Below are 15,000 nucleotides of genomic sequence, written 5' to 3'. Positions count from 1 at the left end.
GGAAACAGCCTATAGGCTGCAAGTACACATGTGGTGGAAACAGCCTACAGTATAGGCTGCATAGACATAATACAGGGAGACATGTATGTAAACACATACTCGAACAGGCACTTTGGAAACATATCAACAGTGCAAACGCACACAAAACAACACACACACACACACACACACACACACACACACACACACACACACACACGTTACTCACAGTGAGTTGAGAGCTCGGAGGCCCTGGAAAGCGTCAGGAGCAATCTCTGATATCTGGTTGTTACTGAGGTCTCTGGGAATGAAAGAGAGAGGACACACGAGCATTTTAGTATTTTATTTATTTTTTCTCAAAAATTTGGACGAATGATTAATCAATTGTAAAAAAAAGAAATTGTTGCAGATACATTTTCTGTTGATCGACTAATCGACTAATCATTCGCTCTAAATTGTTCAACTGTCTAAATGGGGAGAGAAGTGAAGTCTTTGATTCTGCTGTACATCCTATATAATAATAGGGTCATTTCTAACTCATTTAGTTTTGTTGAAAATAAGCCGTTTCTCAGTCCTCAAGGATCTGTGATTATACGACGGCGATGATACCATCATGACCAAAAACGATGTTAGCGTTCATTTCTTTAGCTCGCTGAAACACTGTCTGCTATCAAACATCCAACTCCATCCTGCTGGAAACATCTTCGGCCAGTTATCCACAGGAATGAGAAGACGACGTCAAACAACAAAGTGGACCCACGTGTTTTTGACCGTGGACTTCTCCTTTAAGCTCTCCATTGGGCTCAAATATAAAATAAAATTTTTATATAATGCCTTTTCCTTTCTCCCAAATCAAATCAAGTCAAAAAACTATTTATGAAGAAACACCATTTTGTGAGAGGGGTGAATTGAGCTGGACACCAGCGTTTATGTGACAGAGAGAGAGAGAGAGAGAGAGCGAGAGCGAGAGAGCGAGATGGAGGGAGGGAGAGAGGAGAGATGGGAGGGGAGAGAGAGAGAGGGATGGGAGGGAGAGAGAGAGGGTGAGAGGGAGGGAGTGAGAGAGAGAGGGAGAGAGAGGGAGGGAGTGAGAGAGAGGGATAGGAGAGAGAGGGAGGGAGTGAGAGAGAGAGGGAGGGAGTGAGAGAGAGGGATAGGAGAGAGAGGGAGGGAGCGAGAGAGAGGGGGGGGGCGAGAGGGAGGGAGGGAGAGAGAGAGGGAGGGAGCGAGAGAGAGAGGGAGTGAGAGACAGAGGGAGCGAGAGGGAGGGAGTGAGAGAGAGAGAGAGAGGGAGGGAGCGAGAGAGGGTGGAGAGAGAGAGGGAGTGAGAGAGAGAGGGAGAGAGCAAGAGAGAGAGAGGGGGCGAGAGAGAGAGCGAGAGAGAGAGAGAGAGAGAGAGAGAGCGAGCTGTTCTGTGTTTACGTGGAATCTGCAGTTTGGTGCAGCCATGACACGTTAGATTATGACATGTCTTCCTGCTGCCACACATCAGTCACTCAGCTGTCAGGTTGAATCTCTGTAGAGAGCAGAGCACTTACTGCTCATGTCATCCACCCCCTCTGACAGCTCGCCACTGTCTGATGATGGAAGATGGCGAGGGCCAAGTGTGTGTGTGTGTGTGTGTGTGAGGGAGAGAGAGAGAGAGAGAGAGAGAGAGAGAGAGGGAGAGAGAGAGAGGGAGAGACACAGAGAGAGAGAGAGATGCTTTGGCAATACTGTTATAAAAAAGCAATTTGAATTTAATTGAATTGAGAGACAGAGAGAGAGAGAAGGATCAAACTAGTGGAAAAGAAAAACCTCTAAGAAACAAAGAGAGGAGAGAATGGCTGGAAATGGATGGAAATGAGCAGATATAGAGAGAGAAGCAGGGAGAGTGGAAAGAAAGAAAGGCACAAAGAAAGTCGCAACCACTTTTTGTGTTACCGGTAGGTGGCGCTATGGCTATGCACACACTGCACTCTGTCGGGGGCCCAGAAGTGCACCCCCCAAGTTTGAAGTCGATCGGACGAACGGTTCATATGACTATGCGTGTGTCCGATGTACACCAAATCGGGCACTGCACTCCACACAGGTCCCCCTAAGCGCACTCTCCAAGTTTGAAGTCGATGCACTCTGTCAGGTTCCCAGCAGCACACCGCCAAGTTTGAAGTCGAAAGGATGAACGCTTCTCGAGATAAACCGTGTTTTGTGTTAGATCACTGTACGACTTTTACATCTACTGATATTTCCGTAGCGGTAGATTCCCTGCCTGCCAACACGAGGGTCACAGGTTCGCGCCCCCGTGTTACCTCCGGCTTGGTCGGGCGTCCACTGCACTAGCTCCTCCTCCTCTGGCCGGTCGGGGCGCCTGTTCGGGGCGGAAAGGTGACAATAGCGTGATGCTCTATGTCCTGCCAGTGAAGCTCCCCGCTGTCAGGTGAAAAGAAGTGGCTGGCAACTGCGGATTTATCGGAGGAAGCGTGGTGCTAGTCTACGGCTCTCCCCAGATCGGCAGAGGGTGGAACAGCGACCGGGGCTGCGGGGGGAAATTGGCCAAGTACAATTGGGGAGAAAATGGGGGGGAATCAGAAAATAATAATAATAATAATAATAATAATAATAATAATAATAATAATAATAATAATAATAATAATAATGAGAAAAAATATATATATTTCTGAAGTTGTGGAACTATAACTATTCCTGAACTTGTGTGTTACCAAATTTTCATTCCAACGGGGGTGAGTTAGTCGTTAGTGTGCGTTCAGAGGACTCACATTCGACGAAGCTTCTTGTAGGAGGTGAAGGCTCCAGGAGGAACCGACTTGATCCCGTTCTGCTCTAAACGACTGGAGGGAGAGAGAGAGGGGGGGGGAGAGAGAGAGAGGAGGGAGAGAGAGGAGGGGGGGAGAGAGAGGAGGGGGAGAGAGAGGAGGGAGAGAGAGGAGGGGGGGAGAGAGAGGAGGGAGAGAGAGGAGGGGGGGAGAGAGAGGAGGGAGAAAGAGAGGAGGGGGGAGAGAGAGAGGAGGGGGAGAGAGAGGAGGGCGAGAGAGAGAGGAGGGAGAGAGAGAGGAGGGGGGAGAGAGAGGAGGAGGGAGAGAGAGAGAGGAGGGGGAGAGAGAGAGGGGGGGAGAGGAGGGAGAGAGAGAGAGGAGGGAGAGAGAGGAGGGGGAGAGAGAGAGAGACATGCAGACAGGAAGAAGAGAAAGAAACATTCATAATCAGTTATGTCTTCCTTCGTGGCCTCCTGTGGTGCATTACACACCAACATGGCTGCCAGCTGGATGTTACCAAACAGCAGTTTCCATCCGCGCTGCAGCAGCAGCTGTCAGCACCACCACGCAACACTAACTCACTGGCCCCCGTGCCTGTCTGCTGTGGCCTCATTCAAACCCACTCCTACTGGAGATCGACCATCTCACATCATCTCACATCATCTCACATGAGTTGTTGTTGTTGCCTTTTTATTTGATCCTGATGATTCAGGCTGTTACTGTAACTCCACCTCCCCCCCCGCCCCCTGCTGAGATGAGTTGGCACTACTGTTCAGCTGATGACCTTCTGAAGGCTGAAACTGATATTTCTTATAGATTGATGCTGCCTGCAGATAGGTGCTGATTGTGCTGATGATGCTCATTGCTCAATATCAAATATCCCCAAATTACAATGATTCACTGTTTCTGGCAGAATTGTCCTCTTGTCGGGGGTGGAAAAGTCTCCGAAACAGCATTTAGACCACAATAATCATATTAATAAACATATTCATTTACATCTACTCTGTATCTGTATCATGCAATTTGAGCAAGTTGTTGCATTGGACTCAATTCAGGTTAAGGGCTTCCTACGGACAAGTAGCCACCGGTGCAGTCACTGCTTTTAGTGTCTTTGTGTTTGAACATGGGATGAGCACAGGATGTGTGTGTACAAGAATTAGCCTAGGCGCCTCCTACAAGGAAAGGAAGTGAGAGTGGAGACAGAAGGCACCACGGCTCCAAGCTGGTGAAAGACGCACACACGCGCACACACACACACACACACGCGCGCGCGCATTGGTGCACGCACACGCACAAAGACACACGCACGGGTCTGACCTGCAAAACCTGCAGAAATCACACCTGGGTGTGATTTTTCCGGTATCAGTGATAAAACAATACTTTTGAAATAGTACCCATACTGATCTGAATCCATGCTTTTTACAATTTAAAGTCGATTTAAAGTGGATTTATTTGTAGAGGATTTCAAGCAGTGCGCCCCAAACGATAGTGTTAGTAAAGGTGCGTGTGGCGCCGGTTTCGGAGGGCAGATATTTCACTCAGCAGCTCGGGCATGGCACCTAAATGAGGTACCTAAATCTGTTTTGCAATTGCGTCCGGTAAGTACCGGTTGAAAAGGTACCGGTACCATAGTTGCACCGGGTTTCGGTACCCAACCCTACAGACAACCAGAGTGGTATTTATAAATTCTACAATAAATGTGTAATCAAACAAACTGCATCATATCCCTCATTTTGTGGCTGAACTACACTGACCGGATCATCTCAGATTTTTTTTTTAACTATTGTTTCATGTAAAGGCCAAGATCTGCTCCAATATAAACGAGTATCTCAGTCTGACCATATTTGGCACCCCCCTCGATACGTTGGCGTTCACTAGCGTTCGTGAGAGCGGGGACAGGGACACGTAGTAATAATAATAATAATAATACTTATTAATATTATTATAACAATGATGATGCTAATGATGATGATGATGATAAAATAACAAATAGTACAAAATAATGTACATTATATATCAGGGTGTATAAACACACTGTAAGTAAGGTAAAGTTGACAAATGTAACAATTTGCCATTGTAATGTATTTTACCTGGTTGTAAGTACATTATGTATGAGAAAGATTTCAATGTACTTATATGCAGTACTTATAGAAATACCTTTCTGAGGCATAGTCAATTCAAGTTTATTTTTATAGGCCTAATTTACGAGCATGTCTCAAGAGGGCTTTACAGAGATATGTCTCACTAAATCTAGGTGAACACATCAATAACAATAATAATCATAACATAGTTGAACAATCGTATGTTAGAGAGAGACAGGGAAAGGGAGGAGGAGGAAGGGGAGAAAGGCAGGGAGCAGGGCAAGGGAGGAGGGGGGGGGAGAGAGAGAGCTAGAGGACAGACATAAACAAAGAGAAACACACACACACACACACACACACACACACACACACACACATTGTCACACACTTACACAGATGGATGAACACAAACTGACAAACATGCATAGTCCCATAATTATAGAGTAGACACAAATATACACAAAAGAGACAAATATACACAAAAGAGACAAATATACACAAAAGAGACAAATATACACAAAAGACACAAATATACACAAAAGACAAATTTCTGCTTTGCTGATTAATAGAGCTTCTCAAACACACACACACACATGCACACACACACGCGCACGCACATACACACACACGCACACACACGCACACACACACACACACACACACACACACACACACAAGGTGGCATACATGTAGGTCACTAACTCTCAATAGTGCACAGTGACTAGAGGACACTAATGGGGTGCCTGTTGTTAATGGTGCTGTGGTCTGTGTTCACACTCAAGACATTTTATTGATCATAGTTTCACTGCCAAAACACATCACTAAGCCAGCCAGATAAAGACTGTTTCACCTCAAAAACCATCGCTAAGGGAACTACACCCCCAATACCTCCAGACTAGGGCTGGGCGATATGGACAAAATCAAATATCACAATATTTCTGTCCAAATACCTCAATATCGATATGGCGACAACATTGGTAGGGGTGGCTATTGGGGCTTTCACAAAATATTTACACAATGCAATTTTTGATACCTGTAAATCATCATCAGTAATAATAATGACTAAGTGGGTAAAGGCAAATAATAGAACAGCTAGAACAGACTGGTAATAAAATTGCATATCATTTTACTGTAATGCAAACCAAGAAGAGACAACGCTTATACTGTATCATGCCATATCACAATATTACAATATCCAAAATCTAAGATGATATCTATCTCATATCTCGATATTGATATACTATCAATATATTGTCCTACTCTAGAGTAGGAAGAATAGAAACCGCACACTCTGGCTCCGAGAAGTGTGCGGTTTCTATTCTTCCTATGGATTCCTTCCCGTCACCTCGCTGAGATTTCATGGTGTGCATTCTCTCCATTTTAGACAACCTACTCTAGAGTAGACCATGGTTCAGTCCTACACCCCTATACCTCCAGACCATGGCTCAGTCCTACACCCCTATTATACCTCCAGACAATGCTCCAGTCCTATATGATCTCAGCTCTTTCCCCCTTTGGCTCTCCACTGGTCGAATGATCTTCCTAACTCCAGTTACAACAGCTGAGTAACTCACCATCTTCCATCACAGCACTGATCAGCAGAAGTACTTGACGTCACCTGCCTTCTCCACGCAAGATCACATCCCCTGTTCCCTACTGACTGGAACTGCACTCAAAGCTACCTTTTATCTCTCTCCTTGGCACTTACTTTATATCTGTTCCCAGCACTGTGCTGTCATGACATCACACTCAATTTTCTCAGGGCATTACTGGCGCTGACCCTCGCGCTCCTTACTCTTGGGCAGCTGTAATTTTGGTGATCAAGGAATTGAGGCTCGCTCTACTGCAAGGGCGCGGGAAGGTGGATGCTAAGGGTGCGGCAGCACCCCCTGGTGACAAGAGATGGAATTTTCGAAATTGTTGGAAATTTGGCTCTACTTTGTTTCTGTGCATGAGTCTGCGCTGTGTAGTGGATATCTTGTCCATAGACGATCTTTGCTCAACGCAGTGGTTCTTGGGTAAAAATAGGATCCACACAATGTGAAGAGCACACTCCGGGAAATGCTGAAGTTTTGTTTACTTAGCCTCACGTTGAAACTAGTGTTTACATAGCTGTGTTTACTTTGTTCACGGAGTCGGAGACAAAACTGACGACTCTGCCAGTCAAATCCCAGCTTTGTGAAGAGAGAGAGATACGAGATGACAAGACTGACAAACTAAAGGTGCTCTTATGCTCGAGCAAAGCTCCGTGGGGGTGGGGCCCCGCGAGTCTCCGTAGTCACCGTGCAGACCTCGCGCTGGGGCAGATGCCATTATACTCAGAAAGTGATCACCATGTATTGTACAATGGTGAGAACAGCCCGTGAAAAGTCGCAATGAAACGCTGTGCAGTACTGAGTGCGCTTTCACTCTCAAACGACCGCACATCAGCACATGAAGGACTCACCAAACTTGTTTTTACTGAAAGCCGTTTTTACTACTCAGCCCTGATAGCCTACTACTCTGTGCTGCTTTTAATCTCTCTCAATAATGCTCTTAACACAACACATTTACTTGGTGAAATGACTAAAAACGAACAGTTGCAAATCTAAGTTTATAGCCTACCACATGGGTCAAGAAATGTGGCGAAAACACAGCTCAGTGTTCAGGGCTCAATGGTTTGAATGCAGCCATGTTTGGAGAGAAGCTCGCGCTGTTAGAAAAAATATCAGGCACAACGCGAGCGGCCGCTGGAGCTAGCGAATAACCACGCCCAACAAATTTACGTAATTTGACGCGCCCGCCCCTCGCTCCACCCCCGCGCCCTTCACGGCAGGGTGAGCATAATTCAGCCTTTAGAAAGATGGGAGGAATAGCAGGTAGGCTATCCCTGTCCCTGATTCCTGGGGGTAAATTGAGTAATGCTGCAGAGAAGAGGAGAAGATACTGAATAATGACATCACAGCAGTATAATCCTAATGTTAACACATTGAGTGCCAGCCATTTTTTCAATCCTGTAGGTAAGTTGTGCCAGGTTTTTTTTTGAGGATTCTGGCTCATTTTACAACAGCCGAGGATTCTTTTCTGTTAAGACTTCGTGAACACCAATCATCTAAAAATAACTAATAGAATGTGTGCTTTCTCTGTCTAAAAGAGTTAGTTTGCAGAGTTAGTAGTTATGTAGATATTAGCCGTTGAGTACAGCATGGTTTTAGCGTATGAGACAGCAAGCTGAGATAATCGCAGTTTTGTGAAATTCAATCAAACAGCAGAACAGTCACCTGCCTGTGATTGTGGGTGCCTTTGGGCGAGTCTGTATACTGTATTGTGTGTGTGTGTGTGTGTGTGTGTGTGTGTGTGTGTGTGTGTGTGTGTGTGTGTGTGTTCGCGCGTTGCTCCGCGGCTCTGGGGGGAGGGGATCTCTGTCCGTTCTTTGCCCCCGCGGCGTGTCTGTCTCCCGCTCTGTGTGTGCTCTCTCTCTCTCTCTCTCTCTCTCTCTCTCTCTCCTCTCTCTCTCTCTCTCTCGGGACTGGGGGGAGGGGGAGAGAGAGGGAGAGAGTGTGTGTGTGTCTCCGGGCTCCTCCCTCCGTCTGTGCTGCGGGGGAAGGATTCTCCGCGGCCGTCTGGACTGTAAAACTGTTTCTTGAGGTTTGAGTAAGCTTTTGCGATTCTGGTCTTATTTATGCGCGGGGGTGCTCGAGTGTGTGTGTGTGCGCGCGCGCGCGCGTGTGTGTGTGTGTGTGTGTGTGTGTGGGATCGAGGGAGTTTTCGCCGAGCTGCTTCCTTGAAAATTACACTGTGGCTTTCTCCAGCGCGCTGGCTGGCTGCTCTGGCTGTGGCTGGCTGTGGCTTCTCTGTCTTGGGAGAGAACTGTCGCCACTTAGTGGTCGGTAAAATAGATTATACACATTCTCTTCCTCCGATAGTGATATAGAAGACGTAAAAGGGGTTGATTGATGTCCCACCGTCAAAAAAAAAAAAATGTTTATGTAAGACGAGATAGCTCGTCTATGGCACTTAACCGTTGGATTATGTAAGACGAGATATCTCGGCTATGGCACTCAACGTGTTAATTTAAAATGAAATATTCCTCTAAATATGGCTAAAAGTCCCAAAAACTTCCCCTACTTAAAAGTAGTTCCAGCGCGGCTGCTCTACTATTGGACTCGCTGTAAATAGCTCTGGATGAAACGTAAATGTAACGCGCAGCCTGTGTCTTCAAGGGTACTCACATCTCCGTCATGGCCTCAGGCAGGTGTAATGTAACAAGTAGGGATGTCACGATATTTCCCCCCCACGAAATTTCGCGATATCAAAACGTCACGAAATTTCGCGATATCAAAACGTGACGATATCGCGAGAAAAAGAACCTCTGAACAACATGCTGCACTGACGGGCCGGCACTGATCTGCATTCTGTCTCTCTCTTTTTCATTGCTTTGCTTGAAATGGGGACTAAACCGACGCTCATTAAATAACCGACAAGATTAAATGAGCTATTTATTTATAGAATTAAATCCCCTGGCTCTGGCGAAGTTTGCGCAGCACTTATTCACGTATTCATGAGATATCTCCCCTAATCTGTAAATACCTAGTCTGAAATGAACTAGTTGTCGTGCCATTGTTTCCACGGGCACAACATGTCGGGTAAGCAGTTAATCAATGTATAGCCTACACATGAATCTCGCTCTGAATGCGTCTAATGTGCGCATATCTGTCATTAGGCGATGCAGCTCTGTACTCCCGTTGTGAAACAATTTCTCTGGCATGTGTTGGATTGATTGAAGAAAGAGTAACGTTAACTTGATACGTTTCAATCGTCAATTAACGCTGCACAACGCTCAACATGCAGTGCAGTCAGAGAATTAATTGATGAGGATGACAATTAAATGTGAAGATAGTAGCCTACACAAACACAGCTCGTTGCCTACATAAGTTATTTAATATATATATTGTATAGTTTATTTTTCTTTTACCATTACCATGCAACAGTTAGTTTGTGACAGTGTGACACATTATACTGCAAGATAAACCTAATCTTCCATGTTGTTTTCTAGTTATTATAATAACAATTTCCAACAACAGCATTTGTTTTGCATTTTGTGTATTTCAAATAAAATACAATTTTTCCAGTCATATATTTTCATTCTTCAAGTTTTGTAAAAAATGTATAAATATCGTATCGTATCGTTATCGTGAACCCAATTCTCGTGTATTGTATCGTATTGTGAACTGAGGGTATCGTGACACCCCTAGTAACAAGTAATGTAAGGTGTCATGTAACGTGTACTGTAAGGTGTGTAACTGTAATGTAACGTGCAGCCTGTGTTTTCGGGGGGTACTCACATCTCCGTCATGGCCTCGGGCAGGTGGGCGGGGATGGCGGTGAGGCCACGCCCTCGACAGTCCACGATATTGTTGCTGCAGGAGCACATGGGAGGACAGGAGCCGGACGCCAGGCTGCACGGCTGGACAAACGCACTGCCCCCGTGGCCTGCCCACAAACATTTAGAACAAAAAAACAACTGTCCAATTAACTAACTTGGTATAATGACTGTAAAGTAATGCTGGAGATCATTGGTCATGCATAGGTCACATCACCGGTAGTGTTTCACCAAATTCTTCCAAATTAACTTCACTGAATACGATCAACGTGTAGCGGCTGACAATCTTCTCGGGGGTCATCTCAATTATTTATAGTAATTAATACATAATAACAACAATAATACAAATGTCTCAAATTGAATGTGGTAATGAGTTATTGATGTTAACTTAAAATGCGACTGTGCATGTAGCAACGTTAAGCGTATTCTACGGGTTAGCATCCACACTTCCTATTAATATCCTACTCTTATAATTGGGCAAAAAAGGTGAGGCGCACAATTGCTCAGGTGCACTTGTGCGAGGCGCATGCCAGTGGAGCAGGCAAGGCTGCACAGCGGCGGACTCGGGTCTGCGAGCCCACGATGCGGGCGAGGCCGGTAGGAATGAGCACTGCCAGTTCAGCGGGCGTGGCAAGGGATCTCTGTTTCTAGTCCATCTAGGCAGTTTCTAGTCCATTTAGACAGTGCTGTAATCAAGTCTGAAATGGACTCGACTCGATTCTGAGTCCTAGACACATTTTCAGGACTTGTGACTCGACTTGGATTTGAGCATTGATGACTCTGACTTAGAGTGGAGCATTAATGCATTCGGACTCAGAAATTGGAGACCAGGACAAAGAATTTTTAATTGATAACTTTTAGATTTTTTTCCCCTTTTTTTGGTGATAGGCCCTAATAATTTGGGCATAAGATATTGAGAGCTATATTAATACTGTGACATTGTTAAATGTTGTGCTAGGGCAGACACGTCTGTTCCACTTACATACTGATCCACACTCATGTTCAGTAGGCTAACTCCAGACGCGGGTACCGGATGGTCCCTGGACGCACGTTGAGAACCACTGATCTAGACTTTGACCTGAAGCAGTCTGGTAAGTCCCTGCGGGGCTGTTGTACCTGAGCAGTCTGGTAAGTCCCTGTGGAGCTGTTGTACCTGAGCAGTCTGGTAAGTCCCTGCGGAGCTGTTGTACCTGAAACAGTCTGGTAAGTCCCTGTGGAGCTGTTGTACCTGAGCAGTCTGGTAAGTCCCTGCAGTGCTGTTGTACCTGAGCAGTGTTGTACCTGAAACATTCTGGTAAGTCCCTGCGGAGCTGTTGTAGCTGAGCAGTCTGGTAAGTCCCTGCGGAGCTGTTGTACCTGAGCAGTGTTGTACCTGAAACAGTCTGGTAAGTCCCTGTGGAGCTGTGGTACCTAAGCAGTCTGGTAAGTCCCTGTGGAGCTGTGGTACCTAAGCAGTCTGGTAAGTCCCTGTGGAGCTGTGGTACCTAAGCAGTCTGGTAAGTCCCTGTGGAGCTGTGGTACCTAAGTAGTCTGGTAAGTCCCTGTGGAGCTGTGGTACCTAAGCAGTCTGGTAAGTCCCTGTGGAGCTGTGGTACCTGAGCAGTCTGGTAAGTCCCTGTGGAGCTGTGGTACCTGAGCAGTCTGGTAAGGCCCTGCGGAGCTGTGGTACCTGAGCAGTCTGGTAAGTCCCTGCGGAGCTGTGGTACCTAAGCAGTCTGGTAAGTCCCTGTGGAGCTGTGGTACCTGAGCAGTCTGGTAAGTCCCTGCGGAGCTGTGGTACCTAAGCAGTCTGGTAAGTCCCTGTGGAGCTGTGGTACCTAAGCAGTCTGGTAAGTCCCTGTGGAGCTGTGGTACCTAAGCAGTCTGGTAAGTCCCTGTGGAGCTGTGATACCTGAGCAGTCTGGTAAATCCCTGTGGAGCTGTTGTACCTGAGCAGGCAAAGTCGCTCTTGTGCAGCTCGGCGAGGTTGAGGCCCCTCAGGGTCGGGGGGGAGCTGCACTGGGTGTACAGGCCCAGTGCCGGCCGCTGCTTCAGCCAGGGAGACAGCCAGGCCAGGTGACAGTCACACCGCAGGGAGTTAGAGTGGAGACGACTGGGAGGGAGGGGAGGAGAGGACAGCAGAGGGAGGGAGGGGAGGAGAGGAGAGAGGAGGGAGGGGAGGAGAGGGAGGTGGATGAGATGAGAGAGAGAGAGGGGAGGAGATGGAGGGAGGGAGGGGGCAGGAGAGGAGAGGGAGGGGAATGAGAGGAGGAGAGGGAGGGGGAGAAGAGGAGATGGAGGGAGGGGAGGAGAGCGAGTGAGGGGAGAAGAGGAGAGGGGGATGAGAGGAGGAGAGGAGAGGAGAGCGAGTGAGGGGAGAAGAGGAGAGGGGGATGAGAGGAGAGGGAGGGAGGGGAGGAGAGCGAGTGAGGGGAGAAGAGGAGAGGGGGTGGGGTTATGAGAGGAGGAGAGGATAGGGAGGGAGGAGGAGAGGGAGGGAGGGGGAGAAGAGGAGATGGAGGGGGGTTATGAGAGGAGGAGAGGAGAGGGAGGGGAATGAGAGGAGGAGAGGAGAGGGAGGGAGGAGGAGAGAGTGGGAGGGGAGGAGAAGGAGGGAGGGGGTGAGAGGAGGAGAGGAGAGGGAGGGGAATGAGAGGAGGAGAGGAGAGGGAGGGAGGTAATGTGTGTGAGACGGAAGGGTATGGAATGAGGAGAAAAAAAGGAACAATACTGTTAGTAGCACTGTTTTGTTTTAGTGTCGCATTAGAAAAGGTTGATGGAAACGACAAACCTTCTTCGGCAAACATCCTCAATCTTTCAAATACGTTTATATGCTGGCTTGAGGTGGTTTTTGCCGTTTTCATAAAAGGGGTAATGCCCAAACCTTTTCCGAATACTGTAAAGGAGTGTTCACACCGAGATATTTATTTTTCGCTCTGTCGCTCAAGTCAACCCTTTGGAATCGCTCTGTCGCTCTGTTTAAATCGCTCATCAACAGGCACACGAAATGACGGACATGTGGGGGATATAACGTTACGCAATGTCATGCTGTTTGTCCACTACGAGCCACCGTCATTGTTTACAAGCTAAGCCTATCAGCGTGCTCCTAATGCGAGCTGCATACCGGTAGTACAGACTTCACTTCATGTCAGCTGTCAGCCTGTCAATGCGGTTTGTTGCCACACAATAAACCAGCGGTTTGTTCCAAGCCAGAGTGATCCTTGACTCGCTCTCACACGGCAGCCAATCAGCATTGAACAGCGAGCGACTGATGCCAGCGTATTTTCGCTCGAGTTGGAATATTTCATCTTGAGCGACGAGCGTATTTTCTCCCTATCGCTCTGTCTCTGTCGCTCGGACGCCCAGCGATTATTCTCCCAGGCGAATATACGCTCAATCGCTCGTTTGCATTGACTTTGTATGTAAACTCGACACCAGCGACAAACTTTAATAGGTCGGTGTGAACGCACCTTAAGTGATCATCTGGACCCTGTGTCCTACACAGCTGGCAGCTTGTCGCGGCGCCTGACCGGCCCAACAGATGACCCGATAATCCTGCAGCCAAAATGGACTTGCAGCAGATGTTGTTCTGGATCATCAAGGCCCAAACCCAAAGGCTCTTTTGTCTCGTCTCGTTTCCCAGATATTTCCTGTGATATTGGCCGTAATATTTACTCATCATCGGCAGAAAGAAAGACTATAGTTTATAGGCCAGCGAGGTACAAAATGTAGTTTTTGTGTATGCAAGTACAACAAAAAATGACAAATAAAGGAATCTTGAATACGGCCACCAGCAGATTACATGACGACTTTTCAAATTTTCTCAAGACCTGAATGGAAAAGCAAATAGTGGGGTTCTACAGCCAGACTAAACACTGTGGCACTGTGGGTAATGTAGTGAAAGGAGGCGAGAGACTCACAATGTGCGGAGCTTGGGCATGTGGTTGAAACTGGAGACCGGAATACTGCTGATGTTGTTGTTGTTCAGCGTGCTGGAGGAGGGAGGGAGAGAGAGAGAGAGAGAGAGAGAGAGAGACAGAGAGAGAGAGAGAGAGAGAGACAGAGAGAGAGAGAGAGAGACAGAGAGAGAGAGAGAGAGAGAGAGAGAGAGAGAGATAGAGAGATAATGTGAGAGGACGACAAAGAAGACAGGAAAATGAAATAAAATAAAATAGAGAGAGAAACGAGAAAGAGTAACACATTTATTATTTTATTATTCTAATTGGTAACAAGACACATTGCAGCAGTCTGTAAGATACAGAGCAGCAGTATAGGGGTTTGAAAACAGAGTTAGGCGACATCTCAAACGCTTGGCACATTTCTCAACTCTTTTCCTGAATACTCACAGTACTTCCAGAGTGCGTAGAGCCCGAAACGCCCCCTCCTCAATACAGCTGATATGGTTCTTATCCAGCTGCCTGTCAGTGAAAACCACAGACAAATAGAAAACGGCACATTCTGAAATGCACACAGTCATTGAATGCTGTATATTAATTTGATTTATTATTGTTTGTTGTTGTTGTTATTGTTGTTATTATTATTGTTGTTGTTATTATTATTATTAATAATGACTGTTATTATTATTATTATAGGTAATAATAATAATAATAATATTAATGTTTTTAACACAATTGTATGTGTAATTATGCAATGTGTGCTAGTATCGTCCATATCTCATTCTAATTATAGCAATATGTGGAATTGAGCTGCTATTTTACAGATTAAATTAGCTAGCCTGTGTTCGTTAGCTATCTAGCAACATTAGCTCGATGCAGGTTAGCTTCCCATCCCATCCATATTGCTCACATGTGACCAGAAACACTGTCATCATTCATGTGTGCCAAAA

The 15,000-nt window shown here is 46.5% G+C and overlaps 1 protein-coding gene across 1 annotated transcript in view; it reads right to left on the bottom strand.

The window, feature by feature from the left end:
- The window catches only part of LOC310775837 (slit homolog 1 protein-like), a gene marked incomplete at both ends in the record, with an annotated part of 171,414 nt that overhangs the window by 56,858 nt on the left and 99,556 nt on the right, over positions 1-15,000 (bottom strand). Inside the window, 6 exons of the mRNA XM_083635964.1 lie at positions 209-280; positions 2,736-2,807; positions 10,138-10,285; positions 12,104-12,267; positions 14,075-14,146; positions 14,501-14,572. Coding sequence (XP_083492090.1) covers positions 209-280; positions 2,736-2,807; positions 10,138-10,285; positions 12,104-12,267; positions 14,075-14,146; positions 14,501-14,572 — 600 coding nt within the window. The remainder of the gene's footprint in view (positions 1-208; positions 281-2,735; positions 2,808-10,137; positions 10,286-12,103; positions 12,268-14,074; positions 14,147-14,500; positions 14,573-15,000) is intronic.

Source organism: Poromitra crassiceps (genome assembly GCF_964638095.1).
Source record: "Poromitra crassiceps genome assembly, chromosome: 4".
Classification (NCBI taxonomy): Eukaryota; Metazoa; Chordata; class Actinopteri; order Beryciformes; family Melamphaidae; genus Poromitra; species Poromitra crassiceps.
This window is presented reverse-complemented; position numbering and strand designations above follow the sequence as displayed.